Source organism: Eptatretus burgeri, chromosome 13, assembly GCF_056783735.1.
Source record: "Eptatretus burgeri isolate ZD-2024b chromosome 13, Ebu_testis_v1, whole genome shotgun sequence".
Taxonomy (NCBI): Eukaryota; Metazoa; Chordata; class Myxini; order Myxiniformes; family Myxinidae; genus Eptatretus; species Eptatretus burgeri.
In genome coordinates, this window is record NC_140973.1 from 43,579,512 (window position 1) to 43,597,037 (window position 17,526).

Sequence of the window (17,526 nt, forward strand, 5' to 3'; positions counted from 1 at the left end):
GAAAATATAAATAAATGCAAGTGAGTGATCCATGACAATGGGGCAGCACGGTTCATTATTGCTTACAATGTGCAAGCATACCTCGCATATATAATCAAACCCCCTAACTTGATGAGGCAGCAGGGCACAAATTGAGTCCCATCACAGCACTTGCTGCAGACCTGCCAGCAACAAGTGTCACCTGCCACACAAACCATTGGTGGGTGATCAGCAGGGCAGAAACAGTCAGGAGGCTTGCAGCGAGAATATTAAATTTCAACCAAAGAAGCACACCGACTCTGTGACGTTGACGTCATGTACATTATGCCAACACATCACGTTCAAATTAGAAAGCATCCGGATGGCACAAGAATCAGCTCCAGCAAGGACAAAAACCTATAAATCGACATCAAGATTAAATAAATCCGACATCTCTGGCGATTTTTATGGTTTGAAGTTGTTTTTTTTTCCACACCCTGGTGGCCATCTTGGAGAAAATGGCCGCCATGTTGAGTGATCCTGAAGGAGCGTTCGCACCAAATTTCATGGTTGTATCACCATTTGAACGATTCTGCCAAAAAAAAAAAAATCACACTTATTTGCTCCACAAAGACTCCTTCCCATTAGCCAGGTGGAAAACTTCTACCATTGTCCCCATGGACTGACCACGGCACTTACCAAAGTTTATTGTGTTACAGGAAAGAGGGGTAGGCTGCCTGTAGTGAACGAAAGAATTCCAAAAACATGGATCGTTCAATGAGAACAGTCATGGTAATAATTATTGCTCTGGAGCTACTCTTTTTTTTTGTACAATTTGTGTAGCACTTTACAAGTTTTGTGAAAACTTATTTTGTATCATTGTGCTGCCAAAACAGCTTATTTGTGCTAATCACAAGAATAATTTTATTTTCCTACTAATCTTGTTAAAAAAGAAAAAGCAAATACTAAAAACATAAAAGATACTTGGTGTTTAATGGAATAAATTGTACAAGATGAATAAAGTATCAACACAGGTTGAGGGGTGCTTCCTTGTAGTTGGGTCAAACGAACACAGGGCGTTCACAAACATGAGGTTTGATGTGCAGCATTGGACCATCACGAGATGATGTGTTCAAGGATGCCTTGGCGAATCAACTGTTCACACTTAGCCCTCGGCAGTAAATGCTGAAAAGAAACGGAAGAATTAAAATGGATGTTTGTTAACAATTAATGAAACAATTGATAGAACAATTGCGAGAAAACTGACCCATTAAACAATTGATAGAAAACTGACCTTCTAACCTTTATTTTACTGTGAACAATTCACTGTGAAATTTATAAATTAGTTTGAGCTTTCCGAATACGAGATGTCCTGCAAGGGATTTTGGTGGGAGATGGCACTGCTGTCTACAACAGTTACACTCTTATGAAAGGTCATGCAAAATGGTGGATTCCCCCTCCTCCCATTTAATTTTGGATGCACCCACAAATAGTTACAAGGCAAAATCGATATCAAAAAATTCATTCAACGAATAAAATGTGTAATTATTTTTCTTAACCAACCAGACTGTGGAGTTGTGGTTCAAGCATCTGCTCCGAGTCTGGTTGGTAGACTGTTCGATTATGACCTAAGCAGTCATTCCAACAGAAAAACAAAATCCCTCCTCGCTTGACGCATAACATTTATAGGGAAGAGCACAGACAAAACGAGAACAGCACTCTACGAACATGCAGTTCTTGGGTGCGACACGACATCTCGTCTTCATGGGATTGGAAAGGGAGCTTCCCTCAAAAAGTTCAAAGCAAACTACACATTCCGTGACCAGGCCAAGGTTTTTGATACATATTCAGCTTCCGTATGTGATGTGGCAGATGCAGGAGAAAAACATTGGTGATAATCTACAACGGAAAGTCAACTGACACCCTGGTCACCCTCCGGTATCAGCGGTACTGGGACAAGGTGGCTTGGAGCTCCTCTCACGTGCAACCACAGACGTTACCACCAACATCAGAAGCAGCAAAGTATCACAGCCTGCGCGAGTATCTGCAAGTCCAAGAATGGAAGGGATGTGCAGATGAACTTCTTCCGACAGACTGGGGTTGGCAGAAGTGTGACGAGGGTTTTGTGCCACTTCAGACATCAATAGCTCCAGCTCCTGAAAAGATGTTACTTGTCATTAGGTGCAACTGCCAGGCTGAATGTAGCACCATGAGATGCACATGCAAGAAGCACAACATTGAGTGCACTCCAGCTTGTGGAAACTGCAGGGGCTCTGGCTGCGTAAACACTCCATGTGACAATGATGAGGATGATGACGACATTGTCGAGTTCTAACTTTAATAAGCTTGATTTTTCTCAACATGTATAGTAAGTTTATAATGGATGTAGTTTCTGAGTTTAATGCGAATTTTCATTTTCATTTCGAAACCTTCGTCAGGAAGATGTGATTGCCCCGAGTGGAATTGTGAATTTTGTCATGTTTTAATGATTTACATAATTATATTGTATTGCCATAGACTTGATTTCATCTTGCGTCTTCAACATTTCTTTTTTTTTTGGTCCAGGAGCCAAAATCAGTATCAGGTAAAAAAAAATTTCGGGACAAAAAAAATTGACATTTTTGGACAAAAAAGCTATAATTTTTTATTTTACCCTCAATACAATTCACTTTTTTATAATTATTCTTGTATATCAATATACTGACCATATCTAGAAACAATTAGAATGCAGAAAAACATATATTTACATTTTAAAATATCAATCTTTACAATTTTCTCATTTTTCCCGAAGCCGGGTGGCAGCCATATTGGATTTCCATGATTTCAGGACTTTCCCCCCAGAGGATCCCTTAGGACTTTTTTTCTGTCACTGAGGACATATCCAGGAATCAAAATCAGTTGAGTTTGCTTTTGTTGCAATTTGTGGGAGGTCATCCGACATTTTGACTGTACTATATGGTCCCAATGGGTGGATGGATATCGTTTTTGGCCCCATCTCTTAATGGTGAAGAATCATATAAAAACTCTACTCTCCGGATTCAGATCCGGATCTTCACCAAAACCTAATGATTTCGTCATCGTCACACACCTAACCTGTCCATGAAATTTCGTCCAAATCCGACGAGTTGGTTAGGTGACAAGAACAAGCCGATTCGATTTCGGTTCAGGTCCAGATAATGGGAATTTCCAGAGAATGGGAATAATCGTTACCATGACACTGGAATCTTTGAACTGATCAGGCCACGGACAACGTTTTAGCGGACAAGGCGTGGGCTGCCGTGGACAGGGGATGGTCGGCCGTGGACAAGGGGTGGTCAGCAGCAGACATTTGTGAGGCCAGACAAAATGGGGCCGGCCACAGACATGGCATGGATGGTGGCGGACAAGGTTTTGGCGACCGCGGATGTTTTAGCAGCCACTGGCAAGGTTCTTGCAGCGGCCAGCGAGGCGTGGGTGGCCGGTCGAGGCGTGGGCGGCCGCTGACAAGGCGTGGGCGGCCGCGGACAAGGCGTGGGCAGGCATAGGTGGCCACGGACAGGGCGTGAGCAGGCGTGGGCGGCTGCAGACAAGGCGTGAGCAGGCGTGGGCGGCTGCAGACAAGGCGTGAGCAGGCGTGGGCGGCTGCAGACAAGGCGTGAGCAGGCGTGGGCGGCTGCAGACAAGGCGTGAGCAGGCGTGGGCGGCTGCAGACAAGGCGTGAGCAGGCGTGGGCGGCTGCAGACAAGGCGTGGGGAATAATTAGCTTTTTAGAATGAAAGGGTTAAAAATTGTAGGACCATGGGGTTTAAAAATTCTGCCAGTTTTCGGGTCTTTCCAGTTTTTCTGTTGCCATATAAAGGAGAGGAGGAGGTTGGGACCATACTCCATGCAGAGCATTGGTGCTGCTTAAGCAGTCTCCTTGGATATTGGGCACAATCCTGGACAGGTCACCACTCCAACACAGGAGTGTGTTGATGTTCCTTACAGACATGGCCATATAAAGGGTCCTTCCTGTATGTCAATGTATTTCATCGTTCTTGGAAGTATTATGAAGGCGATTTGTGTTCTCCGGACTTCAAGTTTATAACTCAATTTAAATAAAGGTTTAAAGGTGTATAAACAAATAAATTCCAAGTTTACCACCGTTTTACAGTGTCGATTACATCACCCTATCTCACATTTGTTATTTGTGCCTGTTGTTTACGTCCTTAAAAACAGTAAGTTTCCTGTTTGGAATGATTTTCAATGCTGTTTGACTGCTCGGCAGGCAGGCAGAGTGAAAATATTATCTCACTCTTCTCTACACGTGTGCGGTCAGGACAAATTCAAAGCCAAAATATGATAGAATGACAGACTTGTCTTTGTATTCATGTTCCTATCCTATTCCGTGTTCAAAATACAACATTCTTTTTGAATAAGCTGTTCCTCGATCATAAATTGAAAAGACAGACAGACACAGATGGACATGAACCAATTGCTTAACCCCGGTTTTTGCTTTGCGTGCATGGGGCAATTATGCAATTATGGTATTACATCATTTCCAAATGTAAACTTTAGACATGTTGTATGAATAGGTTGTAACAGAAATCCAAAGTAAATAATTTTTTGCAATTTGATGGGTCATGCCATTGCGAGGCTCATAGTGCCCGAGCGCTTGGCCTTGGACCACTGCCTTCCAGCTCCTGGACTGCAAGGTTACATTGACGAAGGGTGATTTCAAAGCTCTGAATTCATCCCACAATGGCTGTTAAAATGCCATGAGTGAAGGCCTGGATGGGTACCGTTTAAATTGTAATGGGGTTTGTTGTGCACCTGCGTATTGCGGTTCAGCAGGAACGTTGAGCCATCGACTTCAAACTTGCCGTAATCCTGCAAGCACCGCACCTGCACAAGAACAGCATGCAATCTTAGGTGCCTTACATAGACATGGTGTCAATAAACTCTTTGCATTTCATCACTCAGTTGCAGTGCATTGCTGCAAAGTGACAACAAGCCATCATATATTTGGTTGAATCCCACTGAATAGCAATTTTCATGTTGCTGAAATAAATTTATCATTTTATGAGTTACTGCTACCCATGCATACCTCAATGAACAGGCTCTTTGGTGGTAAAGTATCCTGCACCAAGTCTAGGCCTTCACTGCCGATTGAATGCATGTACTTCGCAAGACTCCTCCCATACTGATTAAACCATTCCAGCTGTTGGGTAGGAAGCAAAAAGGGAACCGTCTAATTAAGAAGTGGCTCTAAGAAATCATGTTATTTTTTAAATTGCAAGCCTTGATAAACAATATATAATCGTTCAACAATGCATGCCTCATCTGGTGCGAGATGAAAGCGGAGAGCATTGGGCAGGACACTCCCGAGCTCCCATCTCAAAGCTTTAATCCTCATCAGCCTGTCGTACCTGGAGGAAAAGCATCAAAATGCATAAACTGCATTTCTTATTTCATCATTCTCTTAGACAAAGCAGATTTCAGAGTTGGCCTCTAAAGCCAGCCGGCAACTGGGCATCCTCCATCATGTAAAGTCTTTCTTTGGCACATCCAAACTTCCACCAACCTACAGGGTGTTAATCCACAGTTCTTCCCTTTGGAATGGCACCTCTACTCCAACCTTTCACGTCTTGACGCTGTAGAGTTCAAGGCTCTCAAAACCATTGGAATCTCCAGTCATGAAGCTAAATCTCTGGGCCTGCTACTCTTGCATTGCAGGCAGGTTGGGGGCCTCTGTCTCTATACCACTTCCTTCCTAATCTTGCACCCTCTGTCCTTTCCACTCAGCTCCATCCCAACTCTCCCAAAAATTGAAGCTCACTTCCACTCATTTGTTCCTCTTTTCTTCCACCTTCAGTGGGGAGAACAAGTATTTGATACATTGCCGATTTTGCAGGTTTTCCCACTTACAAAGCATGTAGAGGTCTGTAATTTTTATCAGGTACACTTCAACTGTGAAAGACGGAATCTAAAATAGAAATCATGAAAATCACATTGTATGATTGAAAATAATTAATTTGCATTTTATTGTATGAAATAAGTATTTGATCACCTACCAACCAGTAAGAATTCCAGCTCTCACAGACCTGTTAGTTTTGTCTTTAAGAAGCCCTCCCATTCTCCACTCATTACCTGTCTTAACTGCACCTGTTTGAACTCGTTATCTGCATAAAAGACAGTGTCCACACTCAATCAATCAGACTCCAACCTCTCCACAATGGGCAAGAACAGAGAGCTGTCTAAGGACATCAGGGACAAAATTGTAGACTTGCACAAGGCTGGGATGGGCTGCAGGACAATAGGCAAGCAGCTTGGTGAGAAGGCACAAACTGTTGGCGCAATTATTAGAAAATGGAAGAAGTTCAAGATAACAGTCAATCTCCCTTGGTCTGGGGCTCCATGCAAGATCTCACCTCGTGGAGCCTCAATGATCATGAGAAAGGTGAGGGATCAGCCCAGAACTACACGGCAGGACCTGGTGAATGACCTGAAGAGAGCAGGGACCACAGTATCAAAGAAAACAATAAGTAACACACTACGCCGTCATGGATTAAAATCCTGCAGCGCACGCAAGGTCCCTCTGCTCAAGCCAGCGCATGTCCAGGCCCGTCTGAAGTTTGCCAATGACCATCTGGATGATCCAGAGGAGGAATGTGAGAAGGTCATGTGGTCTGATGAGACCAAAATAGAGCTTTTTGGTTTAAACTCCACTCGCCGTGTTTGGAGGAAGAAGAAGGATGAGTACAACCCCAAGAACACCATCCCAACCATGAAGCTTGGAGGTGGAAACATCATTCTTTGGGGATGCTTTTCTGCAAAGGGGACAGGACGACTGCACCGTATTGAGGGCAGGATGGATGGGGCCATGTATCGCGAGATCTTGGTCAACAACCTTCTTCCCACATCAAGAGCAGTGAAGATGGGGCGTGGCTGGGGCTTCCAGCATGACAACGACCCGAAACACACAGCCAGGGCAACTAAGGAGTGGCTCCGTAAGAAGCATCTCAAGGTCCTGGAGTGGCCTAGCCAGTCTCCAGACCTGAACCCAATGGAAAATCTTTGGAGGGAGCTGAAAGTCTGTGTTGCCCAGCGACAGCCCCGAAACCTGAAGGAGCTGGAGAAGATCTGTATGGAGGAGTGGGCCAAAATCCCTGCTGCAGTCTGTGCAAACCTGGTTAAGAACGACAGGAAACGTCTGATCTCTGTAATTGCAAACAAAGGTTTCTGTACCAAATATTAAGTTCTGTTTTTCTGATGTATCAAATACTTATTTCATGCAATAAAATGCAAATTAATTATTTAAAAATCATACAATGTGATTTTCAGGATTTTTGTTTTAGATTCCTTCTTTCACAGTTGAAGTGTACCTATGATAAAAATTACAGACCTCTACGTGCTTTGTAAGTGGGAAATCCTGCAAAACCGGCAGTGTATCAAATACTTGTTCTCCCCACTGTATGTGGAATAAACTTCCTTAATCGATCCAATCTACTCCCCAGAGCTTCAAGATGGCCGTTTATCTCCTCAGGTACTCAAGATCTTTTCTATCTTCATTAACCCTCCCGAATCAAACCCCTCCCTTTACAGGTTATGTTTTTGCCGCTTTCCCTCCACCCACATTTCTGGGGTTTTTTGTTCTATTAGTACATGTGCAGCACGTTTTTTAAACAATCTCGCATCAGGCAAAACTAAACACAAACATAAAGCTGCCCTTATTGTCACACTCCATTTTTCTGTTTCCGTTGTCTTGTATCTTGAGAACGGAACACTGTCAGGCCACCAAACTTGGCAGACATAATGGGGTCCCCATGTTTAGTGTAATGAGAGGTGGGGGTGATTTGGGGAGGGGTTGGAGGATCTTTGTCACAGCTTACATTATCACAACCAAATAAAGCAGAAATAATGGGGAACAATTTGGAGTATAACAGGGAGGGCAGAAATTTTAGGTGAAGGTGTGAGGGAGGGGAAAGGGTCTGGTTATTCACATCAGCCCTATGGGCTACAGTTCTACAGAATGTGCAGCCTTGGAAAATGGAGGGCCCATGGGGTGGGGGAATGAAGTTTATAGCTTTTATCGATTTTTCAATTTATGAGGGATTTGGAATATTGGGGAGGAGAGAGGAGGGGGCTTCATAACAGCATGGGTGACCACCACCAAACTTCGAAGGGATAGTGTGGGCCATCCCAACGAAGGGTTAATGATGAGTAAAATTAAGTTATTAGCTTTTATAGATTTTTCAATTTAGGGGGAAGATTTTGGACAGGGGGAAAGGATAATCTATTTTTTAACTGCTTTAATTGATCATGACCAAACTGCCCAAGGATAATGTATGCCCCATGAGGAGTAGAATGGGGGAGGGATAGTTGATGTTTTGGGAAGTGGGTTGTGTTTATTATTTTGAGAACAATGGAGGGCATAGCACCCCTCCCCACATCCATAGTGCTTGGCACATGTTCTTACTGTGCTTGAGCTTTTATCCAGCTTATTCACCCCCCGTGTCCTTTTCACCCTCCTCTTACTGTCTCATTCTTCCTCCAAATGTCCCGCTTTGATGTCCCTTTACCCCACTGTTGTTGTGTCCCTGATTTACAGTGTTCTGTTATGTTCTGTTCTGTTCTCTAGCTCTTCCACCAACGTAGACTTTGTGTACAAAATATAATTATAATAATCCCAAACATTTTTTAACACAGCTTTCTTTTCTTACCACTGGTAATACTCAGTCTGATAAACAATACCACTCAATGCTGATAAATTCATAGATCTGAGATTTTCACCAAGCACTGCTAACCATCCAACGGTGACCGCAAAAACTTAGACGATACATAGCTGAGCCACAATACCCCATACAATTTCACCAAACTTCTTGCCAGAAAGTCAAAAATGATGATGCAGTATGCTTCAGGATATAAATGCACTCTGCAGCTCGAAAAAGGATGCTTGCATCACATTGAATCAGCATGGGTTTCATTCAGAGGAAATGCTTCAGATCCAGTTTTCCACTTTCGGAATGGAATAAAGGTTTCAGTGACTGAGAATGATTCTCATCCATTTTTCATAAACCCCAAAAGCATTGTTTTCATTGACAACTCTTGCTTGTCAAGTTAAAAAAAAAAAGAAGAAGAAATGCTGGGATTTTTTTCCCCATCGAAGCAGGTGGCCTAATGTGCAAATTTGATTTGTAGTTTCAGTGTATCCTTGCTATAATTCACTGACTGGTGTGTGTGCGTGTTTGTTTATTGTGCTACGCATCCTATAGTTCTGGGATGATTACATCCAGACTTGCTACAAAGGATCAGTATGACCCCAATCAATGCCGGTGGTCTTGGGGAGGGGGGGGGGGGAGGAGATGGAGGGGATGCAAATTCTCTCTGTAAATGTGTATTGTGTAGCGCCACCTCCAGGTGGGGGGAGGGTATTACAAGTCTCCACGATTTACAGTACAGGATTCTTGTCCACATGTTTTCCAGTGCAGTGAGGTGTTTTGAATTATATACACATAACCCAGGTTATTTTATTTTTGTCTCCACAGAGCTGTCAGTTGCCTACACACCACCCAAATAAAGGTACGCGTCAAAACGTGTTGCTTGGAACAAGATCACCCATAGCACAGGTACTCTGCTCATATGTTCAAATGAAGAATTATAATTCATCACGATGGGAAAATTCCAAATTTCCTTCCAAATTTCTAATTTTTCCTTCCTTAGAGTTTGCTTCTGTATTCATTTTGTGTACCCCATGCATCCTTCCCTACCCCTCATCCACACACATGGTTCGTCTAAGTCTCCATCTATTTTGTCCCTCAGCCCTGCTGTTGGTGTTTCCTCAATCTCTGTGCTGTTCCTTTTGTTCTGTTGCATCTTGAACCGTTCAGTGTTCTACCTCTTCCAAGAGCCTTAACTCTGTGTAAAAAAAAAATAAAAAGTAAACGGATATATTTCTGTCCAGCTGCTACAGGAAGAAAAGAAAACGCTACTTGCCCCGTTTAGCTGACAAAGTATACCATCTGAATGATGTTCTTGCATCAACGTTCAGAGTGTCAGTTTAACTGGATGTTGTGTAGATCTGACCAAACGTCGATTCTATACAACACAGGCTCAGTCGGTTTAACACAATCAATGCAAGTGTTAAAATACAATGCATCTCTGACCTGCTACGTTAAACTACAAAGGTAACGTGATAAAGCCTTACAACCTCATCTACTCATCCTTCGTGTGAGCATTTCACCACATCAGAGTACGCCAATCTTTGGACAAGGAATCGAGTTGTCCTTCTCACCTACAGTCATACTCCTGATCCCTCCCCCCCCTGGATTATTTTGCAATGCACTATCCTCCCTTCTATAAATAACCGTAGGAATTGAGTTCAAGTCAATATTCAAAACCCCCAGAAGGATAAATGAGGGGTTTTTTTTGAAAAAGATGCAACATTTACTGACTCACAGGTAGGCCAGCAAACAGCGTTTATTTCTCAGCAGGCAGCAGTGACGGAACTTGATGGTGGGAAGGAGGTCCGAACGCTCCTCTGCTCTCGAGATGTTCCTAATAACGCACACATACAATAAAGAAACCAGATGTTAAAATGCTTAGCAAGGAAGAGCAGTGTCTAGAACAGTGATTATGAAACAAATGAAGCGAATGGAGTACAAAAATCCTGTGATGCACTTTCGTGGAACTCACGCATCCTGTTGATTTGGAATGTACAAAGCTCGTAGCTCTCCTAACACTTGCCTGACACCGTCTTCCTGCATAAGAGATGCAACATTTAAAGGCCATCGTATAGGTTAGTCTTTTCTGCAGGTTTTTCGTATCTCAAACATCAAATATGTTACATGGTATATGTAAAATTAAATTTTGGAAAGATCATGGAAAATAAATAAATAAATAAAAAGTTACTCATCTTTCACATTTTGTAGCAAAAACTTACTCAAATGCCAAGCAATCTCATACACAGCAGAGACAATGGATACAAGTACTTAGGAAAAAATAAATAAATAAATAAGCATCTAGGGCCTCCAGCTTATTCAAGTCAGATCCTTGAATTTGAGGAAAAATATTTTGGTGAAAGATAAAACATAAAAAAATACATGTTGCAAGACTACTTAAAACACACAAGTTTTACATAAATTACAAGTTAGCATTATACCAACTTCACAGATACTTCACACGTAAGGTTAGGTCACTCATCTATTTACAGTCCAAGCACGTAACAAATGAATGGTGACGACAAACCAGTTTATTGCACATGATGCACACAGTTTTGGTTTTTCCATCTTCCTTTCTGCTGCACTTGACAATGCTTCTGCATTTGTAGAAATCCAGCGACAGCGATAGGTATGAATGGGGGATTGATGTCGAAGACCTCCCTGATGGCAGCCTTTACACTGCTCCTCATACCTTCCTGATGGAGACACTTCTCAGTCTACGGTCGAACAAATTTACCTCCTAGATCACTCATGAACGTGCACCAGTTCATCCGTTACTGGTATCTTGTTGCACTGCTCCTGCAGTGAATGACCCAGGCATACGACGTGTATAATTACCTTATTCGTATATGTAAGGTGTAGGCAGGTAGTCTACACTCCAACTCACCTTATAGCACAGGAAGTACTGGAGGAGCAGATGAGGCACATGCTTCACTGATGACGGCTGGCAACACACTGAAGGTACTGAGCGAGGCATGGGTCAAATGCATGGCAGATCTGGGGGGGGGGACTGGGCTCTCGTGTGGTGTGGCACCTACCCTCATACACCTATCTAGGATTAAGTGTATCTGGGCAAAAAAGCACCTTAATATAATGTTGCATTAACTTACATCATACTGTGTTAACTTACACCACCATGAGGAGTGAGGACAAGGTGAATTTGTGTTACTCTTACTACATCATTAATTGCCCCAATTATTACCCATTATCTTGTGGGGTAGTCCAGAGAATAGTTTTGGCAAGTGTTTTATGAACAGGGTAGTTCGGCCTGACATTCATCTGTCGGAGATTTGGGCAGGGTGCTGGCAATAACTTATCTACAATGCACGAAAGACACCATGCGAACTTTAACATCCACAAACTAATGCGAACAGCCAGGATGCCCAGTGAAACGTCGATCCAAGGAACAGTGTACTTTGGGATGGAGCTGTCTGGCCTTGGTTTAAATCCCGACCCAGCTATAAACTGTTATCCTGGTGTGTCACAGGCAGGGCGATTCATCAATGCGTGTGCAGTCCCCCGGATGGACGTTAAACTGGACGTTCCATCTGCCAGCATTAGTTGGTGCATGTTAAATATCCAACGATGTCTTTCATAGAGAGTAAGCAAGCTATCGCTAGAACCCTGAACAAACTAGGGAGTGCATCCAACAACTCAACCCACAGTCTTGAGAAAAAAAGACATAGGAATTGGGAAGAATCTTTTAGACTTGCTTTGGGTTTCCAAGCACAATCTATATTTCCTAGGAGTTGACATTTTGTCCGAATCTCGATATTCCCCATCGGAGAGAGAGACAGAGACAGAGAGCACGCCACAAATTCGATTGGTCGAGAGGGCATAAAATTACGCAATATTTTGTCCAAGTCATTGTAAAATAGAGGTATTTGAAAGTGGCAAAGTGATTTGTGTTCAAGTATATAATTTCAATTGAAATAAAATAAAAGTTTTAAGGACTGTAGGAAAGTAAAAAAATTTTTTTTAAACTTTTCGAAGTTTACTGCCATTGATGCACCATCTTTTACACCACCTTAATTTAAAACACACTATGTTCGTTCTTCATGCCAGTTGTTTGTGTCCTTTATCATGTCACTAAAAACAGTGTTTCCTGTTTGGAATGATTTTCAATTTTGTTTGACTACTAGACAGGCAGACATTAAAACAATTACCTTACTCTCCTGTGCACATGCATGATCAGGCTGGCATTCCGTACAATTTGCCAAATTCAGAGCCAATGTACTGCGAAATTGGAGATCCGTGTTCCAAATACAAAATTAAATTGAAATTCAGTTATTCCTTGATCATAGACTGACATCTGTAGAGAGACAGAATGAACCAATTGCTTAACCCCGCTTTGGGTTGCACGCATGGGGTAATTACCAATATGTGACAGCAGAACCCATGAGCAACAACATTTACGCTGGCATGTTGAGGTGAACTGTGTGTGTGAGACAAGGATTCTTACATGGAATGGCTCACAAAGCTTCTAAATGAAGCCAAAAAGACTTGGAAAAGTCCCTGTGAGAAAGGCTTCCGTTGCGCCACTCGAGGCCTCCCAGGAGCTCCCTCAGCCGTTTGCACGATGTGGAATCTCCATCACGATGGTCCCACTCGCGCTCGCTTTCTTGCTGCTCGGGGTGCCATCACACAAACCGTTCAACATCCCGACCGAGATGTTAGACCTCACCACTTCGCTCTGGGCTGCATATCCTGCTGCAATATGATCCGTGCGAGCTTCTCTTACCTACGCTCCATGCGACGACATCTTCCCGACTTCACAGCTGTGACGTCCCTCCTCACAGTCTCCGAAGACCCACTCGAGGCATGCGTGTGCGTTACATCAACTGCCACCGCTAGCTTGTACCAAAAGTTACAAACTCGACCCTTCTCATCCATGGATATTTCTCGTATTCCCTGCATTTCCACGAGTCCAATTTTCTACCATCCATCCATCCATCCATTGGGACCATAGTCTGTGCAGAGCATTGGTGCTGCTTAAGCAAGCTCCTTGGCTATTGGGCATAATTCTGGACGGGTCGCCACACCGACACAGCATACCAGCAAGCTGGCACTCATTTTGCCGACCTCGGAAGGATGACAGGTTGAGTTAACCCCACCTAGTATTAATTCAACAGCTGAATTGGATTTGAACTCAGGATCTTAAGATCCCAAGCCCACCACCCTAACCATCAAGACAACACCAGGCATGATTTGCATCCAGGACCACAACAATTATGGTTCACCATATTTAAATTGCCAAACTTTGTCAAAATGCTGAAAATTTTATTAAAAAAAGACGATTTCACACAGATTTCGTGCGAGCAACGGCAGGTTAAACGTGCAGTGCATCATGAACACAGCAGCACTCCACAGCAAAAGACTGATGCAAACCCACAGGCAGGTGCTGCATACGTAGCAAGTACAAATCCACACAGATTGTAAACTTAAAATGTGTCTTCTCAAAGTCCACAAAGTAATTCATTCACTTGGTTGGAACAAACAATTAAATATATTTAGTCAATCTGCACAAAACCTTCACAACTTATCGGTGAGGGGCAGAAGCTAAACCGCACACAAAGCAATTCTGCACTCGAACCGTTGGCAATATCTCTTTGCTGATGACTCCCACCCTCTGCCGTACCATCTGTCATCCCTCAGACCGGCAAGCAGCAGCTTCTTCGCTCACTGCAGATCTGGATAAAATCACAAACTGGTCCAACACGTGGAACATGTCCTTCAATCCGGACAAATCTCACACTCTCACTATGTCTCTTCGAAAGGATCATTTAGAACCCCCCCCCCCCCAATCCACTTTCGCAACAATCCTCTGGAAGAAGTCCTTTCTTTCAAGCTTCTGGGTCTCACTATCTGCCATGACCTTTCCTGGGAAAGCCACATTTGAAACGTGGCCTCCAAAGCCAGTCGCCGACTGGGAGTCCTCCATCGTGCAAAGTCCTTCCTCAGCCCACCTGAGCTCCTGACCACTTACAAAGCTTTCGTCCGCAGCCTAATGGAGTACTGCTCTCCCCTGGGCTGATGCCCCTGCCTCCCACCTTTCTCGGCTTCACGCTGTGGAAACCAAGCCATTTCGGATCATTGGCAACTCCCGCAATGAGGCTCAGTCTTTGGGCCTCTCACTCAATCACCGCAGGCAGGTCGGTGGTCTTTCTGTCTTCTACCGTCTCCTCTCTGGTCTCGCCCCCCCCCCCCCTGCTCTCTCTGCGATTTGTCCCCACCACATTTCCGCAGCGTGCTCAAGGTCCGCCAACAACCCCCTGCTGGTAAAACTACCAAAATCACGAATCACTGCTCACATTCACTCTTTCATTCCTCTTTTTTCCACCTTTGGAATAAACTCCCTTACTCTATTGAATCCAATTCTTCCCTCCAGGCCCTCAAAACTGCTGTTCCCCAACACCTCTTATCCTCGATCTTTTCTACCCCCGTTAATCGACCCCAAACCCACCTCCTTCAAATTCCCTGCTTTCCTTCCTGAAAGTCCCTGTAATGTCCATCTTGTATTCCCCATGTTTTCCGCCCCATCCCTCTCCCTTCCACAGAACTCCTATTGTCTCTGTTCCTCATTGTTTTGTCCTTCCCACTCCCCTGTTTCATGCCCCTCTTGCTGTGTGTTGTGTGTTAGCTCTCATACGAGCCTCGACAAGGTATACAAAATAAAAATAAATAAATAAAACAAGCCGGTAGGCGACATGGCTGCTCGCTCCAGATGGAAAGCTGGCCGACGCGACTAGCCGAGATTCATGTACATGCTATCAATCAATTTAGCACAATAAATACGATTATCACAGCCCTCTTAGTTTGCGCCCAGAAACCCGCCTTGTGAAATTTCAGGCATGGTTCCAAAGAAACTACCAAATGGCAGCCCTGGTAATTCCATTTATCTATTAGCTAAAAATTTTATTTTTTATATGATACTGTAAGACATTCTCCTTGGGCACAAAAAAACAGGTCCCTCGGAGGTCCAATTTCGGAGGTATTGATTTTTTTTGTACAGTCCACAATAAGTGTACGATGTACGATAAAGTATTTTAGCTGTTGCTAAGCAACGGAGGTGTGCATAGCAACCATTCATGTTTGTGTACATGCTTGCCACATTGTACACATTCCACCCAAGTTTCATCAAAATCAGACTCTTTCTCTTAGAGATATTCGCAATTAACCGTTTCTGAAATATTCGACATGTACTCGCCCAAAACCTATCTCCTCCTACAAATATTTTTGGTTAGGGCTGCAAATTGGCATGAAGGGAGCTAGATGGATTGTGCACAGAACTCTAAGCTTCGATTTTTCGATTTTTGCCGTTGCTAGGGCCCGGGGTCCCATATTCGAAAGCACACGATTCCCAGAAATATTGGTCCTACCTACCAAATTTCATTGGAATCAGTTGAGTCGTTTAGCCCCTAGGCTTGACCAAAGTTTCGCGGACAGACAGACAGACAGACGGATGGAAATGTCCACAATAAGGGTGCTCGAAGAGCAGCCAATTACAGACCCTCGGCAGGACAAATTTTGTGCGGCGATTCGTGGTTTTAAAGTACGTATTTTATGGACGTACTCGCGTTTTAACAGCACTACTTTAATGCACTTCCTCAGACGCATTCGACCGGGCTGACACGACAAACACGATTTAAAGTGATTGCACAATGCGTGTAAACGCCGTGTCACGCACAAACAACGTGACACAAAGATATTTTCCCGTAAAAATCGCGCCAAAAACCTACATTATATGGAGTCAACAAGCCGTCAGAGGCGCGCTGCAACTCCCGCAACAAATCCACCGCCTTTTCACAGAACATGTCGCGGAATTACGTCATATCCAGTCAAATCCACCGCCTTTTCACAGAACATGTCGCGGAATTACGTCATATCCGGTCAAATCCACCGCCTTTTCACAGAACATGGCGCGGAATTACGTCATATCCGGTTTCTACAGATTTATTTAATTTACCATGTTTATCTTGCTGTAAAGTTATAAAAAAAAGCTTTCTCGGATCAGATCAAGAGAGAAATGTGAAACGCATACAGCATTAATCGATAACAGCTTGCCGTTTCAAGCTACATGGAACTAGATGCTCCAGTACTTATACATCGCAATCGAAAAAGTGTATAAAATGCAGGTTTCAGCACCATCGTCAGTACAAAAAAAATGTCATTGTAAATGCTTGTGAATTGATCAGAAGCTGTGGCGTTCTTAGGGCTTGCTGATTGTTTGAGAGCTTGCTTTGATGATCCGGTCACAAACAATATTGTTGGAATACAACGATGAGGATTCTTCTTCTTTTCCTGAAGGATTTCCTTCAGATACCGAAAAGTATAATTGTAAATATAAAAAAATGAGCCGCGTGTTTTATTTGAAAATATCTTATTTATTCCTCCTTGTGCATGATTTGGATAACTGAAATATCAGGAGTGAATTAAATTTGGGTGGACAGAACCTTGCGTCACTTCCGGTTAGCGACGGTCGCCGCCATTTTAGCGCGGTGAAAACAACTCCTCAGCAACCATTTAAACGCCATTGCTTTACGTGATTGTGTTTGTAATTTTCGTCGTGTTGTCCGCACAAATTTCGTTCAATCATCTGGTAAACCTGAGTAACGATGCCAAACAAGTAAAACCTGAGATGGGGAATAGATGGGTGCGGGTACTGCATTGGAATTTACTCCTACCCTTCAAGTGGGTTTCAACTCCACACTAGTTTGGTCCCCAATGCCCCGGCCAGAGGGAACCGACAGCAAAGTACGTGGAAGAGCAATATTCTCATGCCCTACCACGCCGACTGAGTCCGACGAGGAATATAGTTCCGGTGAGGAATATATATGGAGCCATATCTAGTCCCGTGCAGGGGACAATCATGTACTCAAAATGGACCACG

General features: G+C 43.5%; 1 protein-coding gene across 3 annotated transcripts; it reads right to left on the bottom strand.

Moving 5' to 3' along the window:
- Positions 1-932: 932 nt before the first annotated feature.
- Positions 933-16,534, bottom strand: GINS1 (GINS complex subunit 1). Of its 3 annotated transcripts, none has more exons than XM_085852215.1 (7): positions 16,376-16,534; positions 10,612-10,676; positions 10,375-10,473; positions 5,255-5,345; positions 5,024-5,137; positions 4,750-4,821; positions 933-1,143 (listed from the first exon to the last, which is right to left on the bottom strand). In XM_085852215.1, the coding sequence occupies exons 1-7, from the start codon at positions 16,448-16,450 to the stop codon at positions 1,075-1,077; spliced, it is 585 nt and encodes a 194-aa protein (XP_085708341.1). In that variant the 5' UTR covers positions 16,451-16,534; the 3' UTR covers positions 933-1,074. The 3 variants fall into 3 exon arrangements, with proteins under 3 accessions (XP_085708341.1, XP_085708340.1, XP_085708342.1); XM_085852214.1 differs by lacking the exon at positions 16,376-16,534 and adding an exon at positions 11,524-14,389; XM_085852216.1 differs by lacking the exon at positions 16,376-16,534 and adding an exon at positions 11,164-11,486.
- Positions 16,535-17,526: the final 992 nt, after the last annotated feature.